Below are 15,308 nucleotides of genomic sequence, written 5' to 3' on the forward strand. Positions count from 1 at the left end.
TCCATACCAGCCTAGCTGTTTTCACCGGTGGGACCGAGAGAAGGTCTTGCGAGGCTGATCTCATCAGGCGGCACAATCGGTGATTCTGGAGGCATTCCTTCAGATATACTGGGCCGAAACCGTATAGGGTTTTAAAGGTCAACACCAACACCTTGAATTGGGCCCGGTAGACAACTGGTAGCCAGTGAAGATCTAATAACACTGGGGTGATATGATCCCAGCGACGGCTATGTGTAATCAAGCGTGCCACTGCGTTCTGTACCAGCTGTAATTTCCAGACCGTTTTCAAGGGTAACCCCACGTAGAGCACATTGCAGTAGTCTAAGCGAGAGGAGACCAGGGCATGTATCACCTGAGGGAGCAGGTGAACAGGAAGATAGGGACGCAGTCTCCGTATCAGATGTAATTGATACCAAGCTGCCCGGCTCACTGCAGTTGCTTAACAACCCTCTTAATTTTCACAAAACACAGTCAGAGAGAATTGAGAGTTCAAAGTCTAAAAAGAGAGAAAAAAACCCCAGAGCCCTTTTGGACTTTTTTCTGTCAGAGTTCTCATAATCAGTTGAAATTAATTAAAAATCAGCCATGTTCACAGAGTACCAGTAATCCTATTATACTCTGACCTTCATTTTCTACAGTTTAAAAGTTTTAAAAACGCCTGTCTGATTTTCAATTAATTTAAGAAATTTAGCATTGAACTGAATGATAATGTCCAGCATGCTCAGTAAGAACAAACTCAGTTTTCTAAGAGCCAGACTCATAGCTGCTGGGGGGGTCACACCCACATCAGACCTTTATTTCACTTTATACAGTAATGGCTTCCCCAAAGAATCCTGGGAAGTGTAGTTTGTGAAGGGTGTTGAGAGGAGACTCCTATTCCCCTGACAGAGCTCCAGTGGCCAGAGTGGTTTCACAGTCAGCCACTCTGATTGAAGCTCTGTGAGTGGAACGGGGCCTCTCGTAGCAACTCTCAGCACCCTTCACTAAATACACTTCCCAGGATTCTTTGGGAGAAGCCATGACTGTCTAAAGTCAAATAAAGGTCTGGTGTGGATGTGGCCAGGGACAGCTTTGGTTTTGTTTCTGTTATTTGGGCTGATTGCAGGTGTTGCCACCACACAACATATACTCAGAGGCACATGTTACCAAATTTTTCAAAGCTACACAGGAAATGGATTGGACTGTGAAAGACCAACCCAAATTGTGTTTGCATTTTTACAAATTTGTAGGACAGTACAATATCTCAGAGAGGAGGTCAGGTCTCCTGCTCCCCTGGTGCATTCCCCATTGCTACCCAATTTCCCTGCTTTTAAAAGTTCGATAGAAATATTTGTTGGCTATAAGTACATTCTTAAACTGCAAGGTTTTTTCCTATTAGTGAGTACACCTCTACTCAGACATAAGCCTCTTTCTGTTTAGCGTTGGTATTGGGGGGGAAGGCTGTTGTGTCTTTAACAGCAGTATGGCAGGCAGAAATTCAATATGCCAAGTCTATTTGAGTATGGAAATACAATTATGGGAAACTCTTCACCACTGACTACTCTCTAATTTTGTCTTATGCCACACACCCTATGGCAGCCATTTTGCATTATGCCATTCCCTCATGGCAGCCATTTTGTGACTGGTGTCCCCAGCACTCTCTTAAAATTTGGAATGTGCCCTCTGGTCCAGAAAAGGTTAGTAAACCCTGTCATAGGAGTTCCCACAATTGCCCCTTTAATTGTCAATAATACGACCCACAAAAAGAAATATAGACAGATATAGATATATAGATATATAGATATATAGACATAAACCTATATCAGTTCTACTATAAAATGGGTAGAAAGATACAGACTATCCACACATTGATCCAACACCCTTTCAACAACTTCCAGAGCCTCTGGTTATTGAATACTTAGAATATTTAGAACATACTGTACATCAAATGTGGCTAACAATGTTGTGTCCTTTACTACTTCCAAATTGTTTGTTTATGAAATCCATATAGTCCTTAATATAGTTCTATAAGATTGGAGCAAAACATCTTAAATAAATTCCTACATACTGAAAGAGGTTCAGAAACCAATGCACTGTCTGAAACTATAGGTCTACTGCTGGGGGAGGGGGGGAGTGACCCTTTGTGAATCTTGGGTAAGATATAAAGCACTGGGATATGTGGATCATCTGTTCTGCTCTGTCCAACACCAGCATGTGTCTTTTTACGGAGCTGCTAGCGCCAAAGCAAACGTTTTGAACAGGAAGGAAAGAAGGAATTTGCCAGCCACTTTCATAAACCTAAGTGCCCCCACCTCCATAAAATGTTTTATGCAATGGCTTTATCCCCACCCCAAAAGAAGTGAACTCTAATTCAGGAAACAGGGGTGGCAAATGGTGTGTCTATGTGTGTGTGTGTGCCATTTTGGGTCAATGATCTTTCTCTCCGGACACCATCACCATATAGCAAAGCAGCCAGCCTCTAGTGTAGGGGTTACCCATCTTTTTTGGGCCTGTGGGCACATTCGCCAAATGGAGAAGCAATTGTGGGCACTACATACATATCACAACCTATTAAATAGGCTACAGAATGCTTGTGGGCATCGGGGAAGGCCTATGCAGGGGTATGTGTGCCCACAGGCAAGACGCTGACAACCCCTGTTCCAGCGCTACACAGCACAGCAGAGTCAAGCCTCCTAAAACACTCCCATCCCACAAGCCTGAACAGCACTACAAGCCTTCCATTGCAAGCTAATTGGCTCCCTAAACAGGGATCCTTTTTTTAGCAGGTGGCAACACACTGCAGCATTCTGTTGCAGGTCCCTCTTATTCATTCCTAAATGTTAATACCCCACCATCTAACCCAGTGGGTTCTCACAGCTACTTGCCAAAAATAAATATATATATAATTATAAATCACTTAGAAAAATGAACAAATGCATCCAACCATAAGATTAACAGCAATACGCCAGAAGCCTAAAGTCCTCCTAAACAAATTTAAAAAAAGTGTTAATGAGAATGACAGAAGGGGGTCAGAGTTTCAGTAAGGTCACCACCACTAAGAAGGCCCTTACCCTTGTAATTTCTGAACTTCAGTCTAAGTACACCCTAAGTGAGATCTCCATGGGAGATCTTAGGGGGAAGCATTTAGGAGGAGAAGCATCTTCATAGGTTGGATGGGCTTCTTATTCCAATGAATTGATGCCAAAATGACATGTGATCTGCCTTAAGAGACATGGAGGGAAAGTGCTATTCAGATCACATAGCTCAGCTTGCTTTTCTCTGAATCCTAGCTTCTGTCTAGTTTTAAGTTCCACAATGGCGTCTAGTCAAAACCTCTAAAATGTAATACAATGATCTATTGAACTTTTGGGTAAAGGACATTCTTATTACACATTCCCCACACACACATTCACTCAGAAGGTCAAAATTCATGCTGACATTTTGGGTCAAGTACATTTCCCCAGTCCCTGATAGCTTCACCTTACTAAGTTTGCCCCATTGCACATTAACTCATTTGTGGAAATTTGACAGACTGTCCGCTTTGGCATCACATGGCTAGCAGTTCCAAAACAAATGACCTTGCTGTTTGAGAAGTACAGAACATACCTCAATGCTCTTTTTACTATTGTAGATCCTGTCTATAGTGTGGGTAAAATATTGACACTAGTAGGGACACTCCACTGCTCTTGAGTAATTGGAACAGGATTTATGCTTCACAAATGGAGTTGCTGATGCATACATCCTCCTTAGCTTGTGCAGATTTTTTAAGAAATGTAAATAAAGAACAATGCATCATGGCAGATGAGCTGCTATCAAATATTGCACTAAAATCACCTTCCTTCCTTCCTTCCTCTGCATTTCAAGAAATACTTTTAGACCATACACAGGGTCATAACATTTAGGCACCACATTTCACGTTCATGTCTCAGTAATCCTTACAATACCCTGTAAGATAAATCAGTACCATTTTTCCTACATTGCTGATGGAGGTTGTGACTGTTGCTGAAAGAATGAGCTGCCTGAGGCCACCTGGTGATTTGCAGTTAAGGTGAGATTTAAGCCAGAAACTTCCTGGCTCACTATGTATCAATATGTTACACCAGCTCTCATAGCTCCTTAGAAGCATTGAGCCAGTTTTGTGTTGGATTAAAATATTTCTAGAGGAACAGCAGAAATATTTTTTCTTGTTTGTTTCTAGATTATTTTAAAGCTTTTTTTTTTAAAAAAAAAATTTTTAAAGATGTTTTGTTTTAATATATTTTTAAGCATGTTTTGTTTAAATATATTTAAAATCTTTTTTTTATGATGTTTTAGTTTTCAGTGCTTTTGTTTGCTGCCCTGGACTCCTACTGAGAGGAAGAGTTGGTTGGATAGATAGATAGATAGATAGATAGATAGATAGATAGATAGATAGATAGATAGATAGATAGATAGATAGATAGATAGATAGATAGATAGATAGATAGATAGATAGATAGCAGGGTCTGATGCTGGTTTGAGGGAGCCCTAGACACTGGCCTCTCCTACATCAATGTCCCCTCTAGCCTTCTGACCATCACCCATCAGCTGCCAGAACAATACTACCGCAGGAACATTGTATGAGAAAATTAAAATGGAGTCTGCCTGGTTCCCCAATACTGAAAACGGGAAAAAATTAAGGGAGTCAGGGCAGGTATTTGTGACCCTTGATGAAGCTCCCAACAGCTGCCCAATGACATCATGTGGTGATGCTGGGCATGATAATTAAATATTATTGAGGTCTTGGGTGCATAGCCATGATGTAGGACAGAGAAGGCCAACTGGTGATCCAGGGAATACATCTGGCCAAAAAGTGATTTTGAATGATCCGTCAGCACTTCCCAAGTATAATGGAACTAAGAGGACCCACCCACTGATGCCTGGAGTGAACTCTTTACATTGTTCTAAGTCCCCTGCAATAAGACTATAGACTTGGTGTTGTCCCACCCACTAGCTATCTTGGATATATGAGTACTTGAGTGTTGCATAATGAAGTGACAGAGATCAAGGAATGTACATGGATGTTTGAACTGGTTTGCAGCATAAGGTTCTAATTAAAACAAAAGGCCCTCCCTCAGTATACAGGTTGGGTGAGAAACAGCAGTACTATAACATTTGAAACTCATAGAAGTATCCCCACCCCCATGGACAACATTAGAAATATGCAGGAGGTATGTTGTTTGTTCAGAGAACCGACAGGATTTCCTTGTAAAATATACATGTAATCTCTACACCTGTTCTTTGCCTATCTAAAGAACATCTTAGGTTCATATGAAGTTAACCAGACTTTTATATGTTAGAGAGATTATGGTATATCTGAGTTTTTTTCCTCACAAAAGGAAGTGGAAGTGGTTGCAGGTCTATTTTTTAAAATCTCCAAAATAAACAAATCATGATTTGGAACATCAGGATTACGTGACCTCTACACATTCGCTTTTAATTCAGGGACACATTTGAAGCACATGGTTTAATGATTTATCCCCAAAGGAATAATATGCAGAATTTATGTAATAGCCTCTATGACAAGTATCTAATCCTCATTAAATGGGAGGTGATGAGTTCTGGCTTCTCTGTTTCTCCTTTTCCCATTCTTAAATTTATTTCATGTTTCCACAGCAGTTTGCACTTTTTAAAAAAGAAGCCCTTGTGAACATTCATCAGCATTTTAGTGTGAATTTCTCCTAATATGCACATTTTGTATGCGGTGGTCCCTAATATAATGCATTTTTATATTATGTTCACTAATATGTGCACTAATTTGCACACTTTACCCCAGAATAGGCATTTGTGCATACAGTACTTGGCTGGAGAACAGCGCTGCAAAATTGGTAGAAATGCAAATTTCAAAGGATGGTTGGGTTTCAGTTCATGTATTCGTTCAGACAGTGCAAACCAAAGTCACCTTTAAATGTTAACTGAATTGAATTTCTTCCCACCCGCCTCAGTGGTGAGAGAGCCACCACCCTTTGCAATCCATATTGGGTGATCCCAAACTCATTCTGAGTCATAAAGTAGTATCTGATTCTGCTCCTGTCTTCTCAAAGGTTTCTGACGTCTGAGAAGTGCCCGGGGAGGGCCATTAGAGCCACCACACTTTGAGCCTTGAGTGAGCAAGACAGGTAAGGTGGCCCCAAAGGACCTTAGAGCCGAATGGGTCTCAGAGACCAGTCTATAGAATACCCTTGCACTCAGTGATGCCTCAGAATACTGACCGTCTGCATTGGTCTTGAAGGCATTTGCTTGGGGTCTTTCCACCAACTTGTGTTCATTGGACAGAGCACTGTATACTCAGCTGCATACAAGTGGAGCTCTGTCCACATGAGCAGGAAACTGATTGGCAATGGCGCCCTCTGCATGTACAGCTGTACAGATGGGGCTCTGGTCAGGCATTCAATGAATGCACAGAGGGAGAGGGGTGGAGCCCGCCATCCTCCCCAACATACAGTCACTGAATGCAAGAGCTTAATAACTCAGTGGGGCTAACACCACAGTAATACTGCAGTTTAATTTCCAGGGGTGGGGGTGGGGAAATCTCAGGCTAATTGCTGAGTACAAGCACATCCACCTAAACACCATCACCCCTGAAATGAACAGTAGCTGTGTGTGCAAAGTGCCACCTCCTTCGTCTTCCTCAGCTGTTAGTTGTCCTCTACAGGGGTTTTTCATCAATTGCCTGAGAGATATTGAAACATACTCTTCACTGTGGGCAGTTAATGAATATCATTCTGGGTTTTCAGTCATAAATGTAAGGCTTATTAATTTCAACAGCCCTCCTGTGATTTTATCTCCTAATACGTTTCCATTCCACTCCACCAGCAAAAAGAAACTCCACTGGCAGGATAGCCCTTAAGCCCACACAGGACCTCCTGATACATCTACAGAAAGCTCTGTGGGTTCAGATGTACCAGCAGCCACTAGTGGTAGAGCTTGAATGGTGGGCATGTTGGGACACATCAGGGGTAGATCCAGGGCTGGCCCCAGACATAACTGGACCCTTGGGCACCAGCCTGCCCCGGGCACACAGCTTCTGCCTGTTCTACCTACTATCTTCTGCTGCTGCATGCACTGTGCACACAGGGCTGCTATCAACCAAGATGGTGGCAGAGGCGTCTCTAAGGGGCTGATGCCCCCACCGCCATTTTGGTTGATGGTAGCCCTGTTCCACCTACCTCTCTCCTGTCTTCTGCTGCTGTGCGCGCTGCACACACATGCCTGCCATCAACCAAGATGGGGGTAGGGGCATTAGCCCCTTAAAGAAGCTTCTACCGCCATTTTGGTTGATGGTAGCCCTATGTGTGCAGCGCGCACGGCAGCAGAAGACAGGAGGTAGGTCGAGCGAGTGGGCGGGCGGCCTGGAAGCTCCCTCCCTGTAATCCATGGCAGTGATCAGCAGAGGGGGAACACTACACTCCCATCCTAACAAGGGGCCCTTCAGGGGCCCCTCTACCAGGGCCTGACCTGGCCGCCCTTTGGTGCCAGCCCTGGGTATATCTACAGGACTCAAATCCCCTTATTCCCCGACACACACTCCAAATGGGCAAAATGTTATGCTAGCCCTGAAGATGGAGTAGTGATTTCCATCCTGGCTATGTCAGTGGGAGGGATTTTTTTTTTTTTAAGCAAAATGAAAAAAGCCACCCATCACATTCCACCCTGGCTGGGGCAAACTGGCAAAACCTGGGAAGTGGTAGTTCTTCCTCCATGGGATGTTCCCTGCCACCATCACCTTAGGATTGTTTGTTAAGAGGCAGAAGCTAAATAGTCTTCCAGTAATTTCATATGCTGATTCAATGTTGTTTGTATGAATGATGGACAAATATGTATTTTTCATTTCTCATTTATCCAATCTTAGTATAACTAATTAAGTATACTTCTTATTCTTAAAAATGCTTCAGCATTTCAGTGCACATTTAATTTTGCCTAATATACCCTTTTTTGCAAACAATTTCTGCTAATATAACATTTGTGTATGTTATTTACACTAGTATATGCATTTTTTTTGCACATTTTCACCTAATATAGACATGTTTTTGGTTAGAGACCTGTGCCATGCAATTTGGAGAAGTGCAAATTTTGAAAGACAGTTGTGTTCAGTTCACATATCGTTCCAGAAAGTGTGAATTAGGTAGGTTTGCATTAAAATACAAACTGAACCAAATTTCTTCCCCTGCCCCTCTACTTGATTTGTTTATTCCCTGTGAAAGTTCAGGAATCATCACAGAAGAGGCAAAAAAGGTTTCAAGTGTTCTTTACAGTCAATGTTATCTGAAAATAGATTCTTATTGTATATTACTTTATCATTAGCAAGCAGATACTCAAAGTGATGGCCAAATACAAGTGGTTGCTAGGCCTACCTTTGTATAAAAGGTGCCGTTCTGATGCACAGTGCATTTTAATCTGAATGGGAGCAGCATATAACCTCTGAGCATTCACGTCTGTTAGAAGAAGAAAAAATACCTTTTGAGTATGTTTTCATTCTTATTCTCATTCTAATTATTTAGGTTTGTTAGTTGCTTGCTACCCGAAGGTTTCCAAGTGACTTACAACAGTTAAAAACAAAAATAAATACATCATCCCATAAAAAAAAATAAAAGAGTAACAGTCACAGAAAGCTCTCGCAGCACATTAATAACAAACAATATCATTCTCGTCTATCAAAAGCTGGGGGGGGGGAGAGGTAAGCCTTTACCTGGCATTGAAAAGATGTCAATGAAGGTGGCAGGCAGACCTCACTGGGGAGTGCATTCCACAGATAGGGAGCCATATCTGACAAGCCCCTTTCCCTTGTCACCACCCTCTGAGCCTCCCTCAGAAGGGGGTCCTGAAGAAGGTCCTCAAAAGAAGGTGTAATGTTCTAGGTAGGTTCATATCGAGAGAGGAGTTCCAGAAGATATTGGCGTCCTGAGCCATAAAGAGCTTTATAGGTCAAGAGTATGTCGTTCCTTTTGGGGACGGATTTGCCGCCGCCATTATTAAAGGGAGGACTCGTGAATGCTCGCGATACAAACATTTTGGTGCCACGTGAGATCGTTCACCCAATCAGGAAGGGTGTGGGAGCAGCATATAAAAGGCTGCTTCTTCTTCCCGCTCTTGCCTTTTTTGCTTCGCGGCATTTGCGGTTGGTTCGTGCTTCCCGTAGCTCTGTCGGCGTATTGGCGTGCTTGTCTCTGCTTATTCTAAGTTTTACTGCTTGGTTTTCCCTGTTCAATTGTTGTAATCCTTCAATTTCTTTCACGATTTGAATTTCCCTCCCCGATACCCCGCTGATCAGCTGGGCTGCGGGCGTCCGCCCGCGCGCCTAGCGGCTTTTTTCCCATTTGTTTCCCCCCCCCTTTTTTGTTTGTAAAGCCTTAGTTCGCTTAATTTCTTTGGTCCCAATTTTGGAGTTGAGCTGGTGAAGTAGTCGTTCCTGTGTCAATTTAGAATTTAATTCTTCGTTCTTGCCTTAGTTTTCGCTATTGTCCTTGTTTAACCCCCCCTTTTACTTCCGTTTCTCTCTATGTAATCGCTGTTATATATTATTTTACTCGTTGATCTTTTACTTTATCTGGAGTCTCTGTTATTTAAATTAATAGTTTTGCTTATTATATTTCAATTTTGGTGCGTATTGCTATTTATTCTATAGTTGTTGCTTTTTAATTATATTTATTTGATTGAAATTCAACACCCCCCCTCCCCCCTCCTTTTTCCCTCTTTCCCTCCCCCCCCACATAGTTTATAGTATAGTATTAATTCTATTACTCATTATCAAATAATAAATAATATTCAATTTATATAAATAAACAATAATAATAATAAAATAAATAAATAAATAAATTTAATTATCATAAAATCAATATATTTTCAAATTTCTGTTTACTATTATAATCGGCACTTGTGTTCGTTGGTTAAGTTGTAAAATTTTATTGTACATATTTGGTGGTTTATAAACTTGGTTAATTGTGTAATTGTTTTATCCCGGTCTTTTGACCATGCCTCCCAAGAAGGTGCAACAGAAGAAAGGGGTTCGTGTGCTGAAGCAGGCCAACAAGCGCCCTTCTTCACTGCAGCATCAATCCTCTGATGATGATGAAGATTTGGGGACCATCCGTGCCTTGGTCGCTAGAGTTGAAGCGCTTGAAAAGGAACGCAGGCAGCCTAAGGATGTCGATGAGGGTCCCAGTTCTGGACCTGTAGGTAAGAAATCTGCTAGGTTAGCTACCAAAATGACTAAATCTCGTCTTCTCGCTGACTTGGTTTCTAGAGTTGGTGTGCTTGAAGATGCTACGCCCAAGGAGGGGTCTTCGTTGCATACTCCTCCAGTGGGTTTGCCTGTGGTTCCATCCACGAATCTTGTCTTGCCTGAATCTGAGTGTCGGGAAGTACAGATGCCTGTTCCTCCAGCGCCTGCCACGTTCATTCCTGGGTCTCCAGGGTTCACCATGCTGCCTGTCGTTGCTTCTCCTGCAGCTTATACAGGTGGGCAACAATTGCACCCTCACGTTTCACAAGTACATGCCTCCAGTGCCCTTCTTCAGGATACCCCAGCGGCGGGTTCCCAGGTGCTGGGTGAGTCTCCGCACCCTGCTGTTTTTATGGGGGTGTTGGTGCCTCAGCACCCACAGCTCCCTTGGCCGGCTGCTGCAGTGTCTCCTTGGCAGCCGCCTTCCAATTCTTCTTCTCTGGCGCCTGCTTACTTGCCCCTTCCGGAAGGAATTTATCCTCAGGGTGACACATCTCTTCCTTTAGGGGACCATTTTTTGTTAGGTACCAAGGAAAAAATTTGGCGTGGAGAGTACATCGATTTGTTTTCTCTCCTGTTTCGGGAAAACGAAACAAAACCTAAAGATGGTCAGGAGGTTAAGGAGCGTGAGGCTGCTATTAAATGGAGGGTCGATCGCGTCTGGCCTAATTGGTTGAATGCCTATACAATTTATATGGGTGTTATGACTCAGGCGTATCCGTCTAGGGCTTTGTCCATGATAAAGTATCAGGACATTGTTCATCGCGCTTTCCGGGAATTCTCTGGCACCGCTTGGCTCCGGTATGACGAGAATTTCAGGCAAAGGGCGGCATTGGATCCCACCCTCCGTTGTGATGTTGAGCATGCCGGTCTTTGGCTGCGATCTATGACCCCTGCCAGGCCCACCTTGGGCGATAGAGCTGATAGTGGGCATTTGTTAGCACGAGCGCAGACTGCCGCCTCTGGTTCCAGCCAAGGCGGGCACTGGGTTCAATCCCAGCAAGTCTGCTGGGCATTCAACAGCACTGGCAGATGCCTCAGATGCCCTTGTAGATTCAGACACGCCTGTGCAATGTGTGGGGGCAACCACCCCAGTTCCTCCTGCCAGCGTGCACATACGGCTCGCCACGGCGCAGGGGAGCACCAGCAGCCCAAACGTGGTTCTGGCAACAGTGGCAGTACGTCGCAAGGCCAGTAGCCTGGTCAAGCTGGCTCCTTTGGCTAAGCTGTTGGAGTTTTACCCTAATAGACAGGCTGCTAGTTTCATACTGCAAGGTTTTACTGTTGGTTTTCGCATTCCCTTCGAGGGTCCACGGATTGCTACATCAGTAGTCAATCAGCCCTCTCTTAGCCATTTGGCGACTGTTGTGTTAGCTAAGCTTAATAAGGAGATAAGTGCCGATCGTATTTCAGGCCCTTTTCCTTGTCCTCCTTTGAGAAATTTGAGGATTTCCCCATTAGGTATTGTGCCTAAGAAGCAGGTTGGCGAATACCGGCTTATTCATAATTTATCATACCCGAAAGGTGCCTCTGTTAATGATGGCATTTCTCTGTTACATGCATCAGTTAAGTATACTTCTTTTGATGAGGCAGTGAGAGTAGTTAGGAGGGCAGGCAGGGGTGCTTTAATGGCAAAGTGTGATATAAAATCCGCATTCCGCCTCCTGCCTGTGCACCCTGATGATGTAGATTTATTGGGTTTCAAATTTCAGGGCCAGTTTTACGTAGATAGGGCCATGCCAATGGGTTGTTCCGTGTCTTGTGCTGCTTTTGAAGCATTCAGCACGTTTCTTGAATGGGCATTGCAGAGGAAAGCTTCCTCCTCCTTCTCTGCTCATTACCTTGATGATTTTTTATTTGTGGGGCCGGCTGGGACTTCTCACTGCCTTTATTTAATGCAATCCTTCACCTCTTTAACTGAGGAATTGGGAGTTCCACTAGCTCCTGAAAAGTCGGAGGGCCCTGCTACTTCCCTTATTTTCTTAGGGATCCAGTTGGATACAGTAGCTCAGTCATCACGTTTGCCACTGGATAAGTTGGTTGCACTGCGCCAACTGCTTTGATCAGTGCTTGTGTTAAAGAAACTCACACTGGGTCAATTACAGGAGCTGGTGGGACATTTAGTTTTTGCTTCCAAAGTTATTTCCCCTGGTCGTGCATTTCTCAGGCGTTTATGTGACGCCATGAAGGGTGTTCACTCTCGTTTTCATTTTCTTCGGGTTACTGCAGGGATGAGAGCGGATTTGCACATGTCGCTTGAATTCTTGACAGAATTCCATGGCCTTTCCTTTTGGCGACAGGAATTGTTATTGGAAGCTGAATTGCAGGTACATTCTGATGCTGCTGGGGGCATTGGTTTTGGAGTAATATTTAGATCCCAGTGGTGCGCTGATCAATGGCCTGCCTCTTGGCTGGCCAATGGAATTACTTCCGATTTGACATTCCTGGAATTCTTTCCAATAGTAGTAGCTGTTCATATTTGGCCATTGTCATTTCAGAATCGCACAGTGCGCTTCTGGTGTGATAATTGGTCCATGGTTTGCGTTATTAATGCACAAACTTCTAAGTCTTCCCGTGTTATGTGCTTAGTACGGGCTTTTGTTTTGCAATGTTTGCGCTTTAATATTTTATTCCTTGCCAGGCATGTTCCAGGTTTGCTAAATTCCGTTGCTGATGCCCTTTCCCGTACAGATGGCGCGCTTTCGGGAGCTTGCACCTGGAGCAGCACTCGATCCTGTGCCAGTCCCACCTTTCCTGTGGAACCTTGGCAATTAGAAGTTGGGGTTGCGATTGCAGCTGCTCTGGCTCCCAGTACTCGAAATGCGTATGAGCGTTCTTTTGCTAAGTTCCAGACTTTCCGCATCAGCAAGGAGATGCCTTTGGCGTGGCCTATTCCTGTGGATCATCTATTGCAGTTTATGATAACTTTAAAAGGGCAAAACAATTCTGTTTTTCTATCGCCGGTCACCTTTCCGCGCTTGCCTTTATCTCTAAGGCACGGGGGCTGCCGGATCATTCTGTAGATTTTAGGGTCAGAAAGGTCCTTGAGGGTTGGTCACGTTCCACTCCCAGGTCCACTGACCGGAGGAGGCCAATCACGCCCGATGTTCTCCTCCAGATCCTGGCATTGTTTAATTAATTATGCTCATCTCTGTATGAGTCGCACCTGTTCGCCACAGTAACTCTGACGATGTTTTACGGTGCTTTTCGCCCTAGTGAAGTATTGGCCCCCTCCAAGCGTGATGTGACTTATCGTGCCTTATGCGTAGGCGATTGCACATTAGGTGCCAATATAGTGAGGCTTTCCCTGCGGGTCTCTAAGACCGATCAAAAAGGCCGTGGCACTATTGTGTTTTTACGCAATTGCCAGGTCTCTGATTTGTGCCCTGTGGCTGCAATGCGACAATTTCTGTCTCTCCGGCCAGCGGGCCAGTGTTATCTTTTCATTCATGCTGATGGTTCTGCCCTGACTCAATTTCAATTTTGGGCCGTTGTTCGGCGGGCCTTGTTGGCCAGTGGTCGTGATGCTGGAGTCTATGGGCTGCATTCCTTCCGGATTGGTGCGGCTACGGCCGCAGCCCTTGTGGGCATGAGCGTTAGTGATATACAGGCGATTGGAAGATGGCGTTCCGATGCATTCAAATCTTATGTCAGGCCTTAATAATAAGGTTTTGTTTTTGTTTCCCTAGGTTTGCTAAGCATCCCTATTCCCGTGAGGATCATCTTGTGCGGCCACTCCATTTTGTTTTGGGCTCATCGGAGGGCTTCTTCGTCTGCTCCTGGGACCCAGCTGCAGCTTTCTGCTACTGCTACAGTTCACTGGGTAGCCCGGAGGGGCATGTTATGGGATGCGTTTTTGCCTTCTGTGTGTCGTATTATGTCTTCTATGGATCGGCCACATATATTGTTGATCCATTTAGGGGAAAATGATTTGGTGCAGAGTCCAGGTGTGGACCTGCTTGTTAAGGTCACTCGCGATCTCACGTGGCTTATTAATTCATATCCACACCTTATAATTGTGTGGTCAGACATGCTTGTTAGAAGGGTGTGGAGGGGTGCTATTCATCCCAACAGGATCGAAAGATCACGGAAATGGGTGAATAGGAAGATCAGGGCTCTTGTCCTGTCGCGTGGGGGGGCATTCATTCCCCATGACAGGATTAGGTTCCATGCCTCACATTTGTTTCGTGGGGATGGTGTTCATCTTTCAGACCAGGGGTGTGATTTGTTTTTGGAGGATATTATGAAGGGTTTAAGGGTTTTGTTGTCTTCATTGGGTGGAGTGGACCAAGCTTGAGCTGATCCCCTCTTGTGGCATAGAATTCGGGCAGGTGAGGTATATAGGGGGATTATATATTTAGGCGGTTAAGGCATCATAAAAGGGGCACTTCCTGGGGAGCCATCAGGGTTCATGTCTGGTGGAGATCTGGGTAGTGTCCTTGTGGGACCGGCTTGCGCATCATGGTGAACGCCTGTACGGCGGGGCCATGGTGTGGAGGTTGGAACCACGCGCATGGCTCCAAGAGCAAGGAGTGAGGATTTTACACACGTCCTTCACTCTGGAGTTATGCAACAATGTGAACTGATGTCTTTTAAGGTGGGAGTGTAGTCCCACATAGTTAGGATTAGCCTCACCTGCCCTAAGTAATTATATTTGAATGATTGGCTGTCTTGCTTTGGATTTACTATGTTATATTTAATAAATATAACATTATTCCAATCTTGTGTCACGAGTCTTCCTTGTGTGGTGGCAATGTCGTTCCTTTTGGGGATGGATTTGCCGCCGCCATTATTAAAGGGAGGACTCGTAAATGCTCGTGATACAAACATTTTGGTGCCACATGAGATCGTTCACCCAATCAGGAAGGGTGTGGGAGCAGCATATAAAAGGCTGCTTCTTCTTCCCGCTCTTGCCTTTTTCGCCTCGTGGCACCCACCCTCCCTCCCTTGTCAGCTTGGGCTTTGCTGGTCGCCAAAATGGGGCCGAGTAGGAATTTTTGGGGGGGGATCCTGATTTCAGAATCCCTTGGGTTTTGCCTACTCCATGCTGCTTGGGTTAATTCAATTGGCTTTCGGTTGGGTTGGGTTG

The 15,308-nt window shown here is 44.4% G+C and overlaps 1 protein-coding gene across 1 annotated transcript; it reads left to right on the plus strand.

The window, feature by feature from the left end:
- Positions 1 to 9,905: 9,905 nt before the first annotated feature.
- On the plus strand, positions 9,906 to 14,963 carry LOC133366632 (uncharacterized). The gene is made up of 2 exons (XM_061589940.1): positions 9,906 to 10,173; positions 13,909 to 14,963. The coding sequence occupies exons 1-2, from the start codon at positions 9,969 to 9,971 to the stop codon at positions 14,514 to 14,516; spliced, it is 813 nt and encodes a 270-aa protein (XP_061445924.1). The 5' UTR covers positions 9,906 to 9,968; the 3' UTR covers positions 14,517 to 14,963.
- The last annotated feature ends 345 nt before the right edge of the window (positions 14,964 to 15,308 follow it).

The sequence above is a fragment of the Rhineura floridana genome, chromosome 11, assembly GCF_030035675.1.
Source record: "Rhineura floridana isolate rRhiFlo1 chromosome 11, rRhiFlo1.hap2, whole genome shotgun sequence".
NCBI classification, from domain to species: domain Eukaryota; kingdom Metazoa; phylum Chordata; class Lepidosauria; order Squamata; family Rhineuridae; genus Rhineura; species Rhineura floridana.

What these genes read in the sequence shown, in the direction of transcription:
- LOC133366632 (XM_061589940.1), top strand. Translation starts at nt 9,969, where the DNA reads ATGCCTCCCAAGAAGGTGCAACAGAAGAAAGGGGTTCGTGTGCTGAAG. An exon ending in TCCCAGTTCTGGACCTGTAG is followed by an intron (nt 10,174 to 13,908) that starts GTAAGAAATCTG and finishes TTGTTTCCCTAG; the next exon opens with GTTTGCTAAGCATCCCTATT.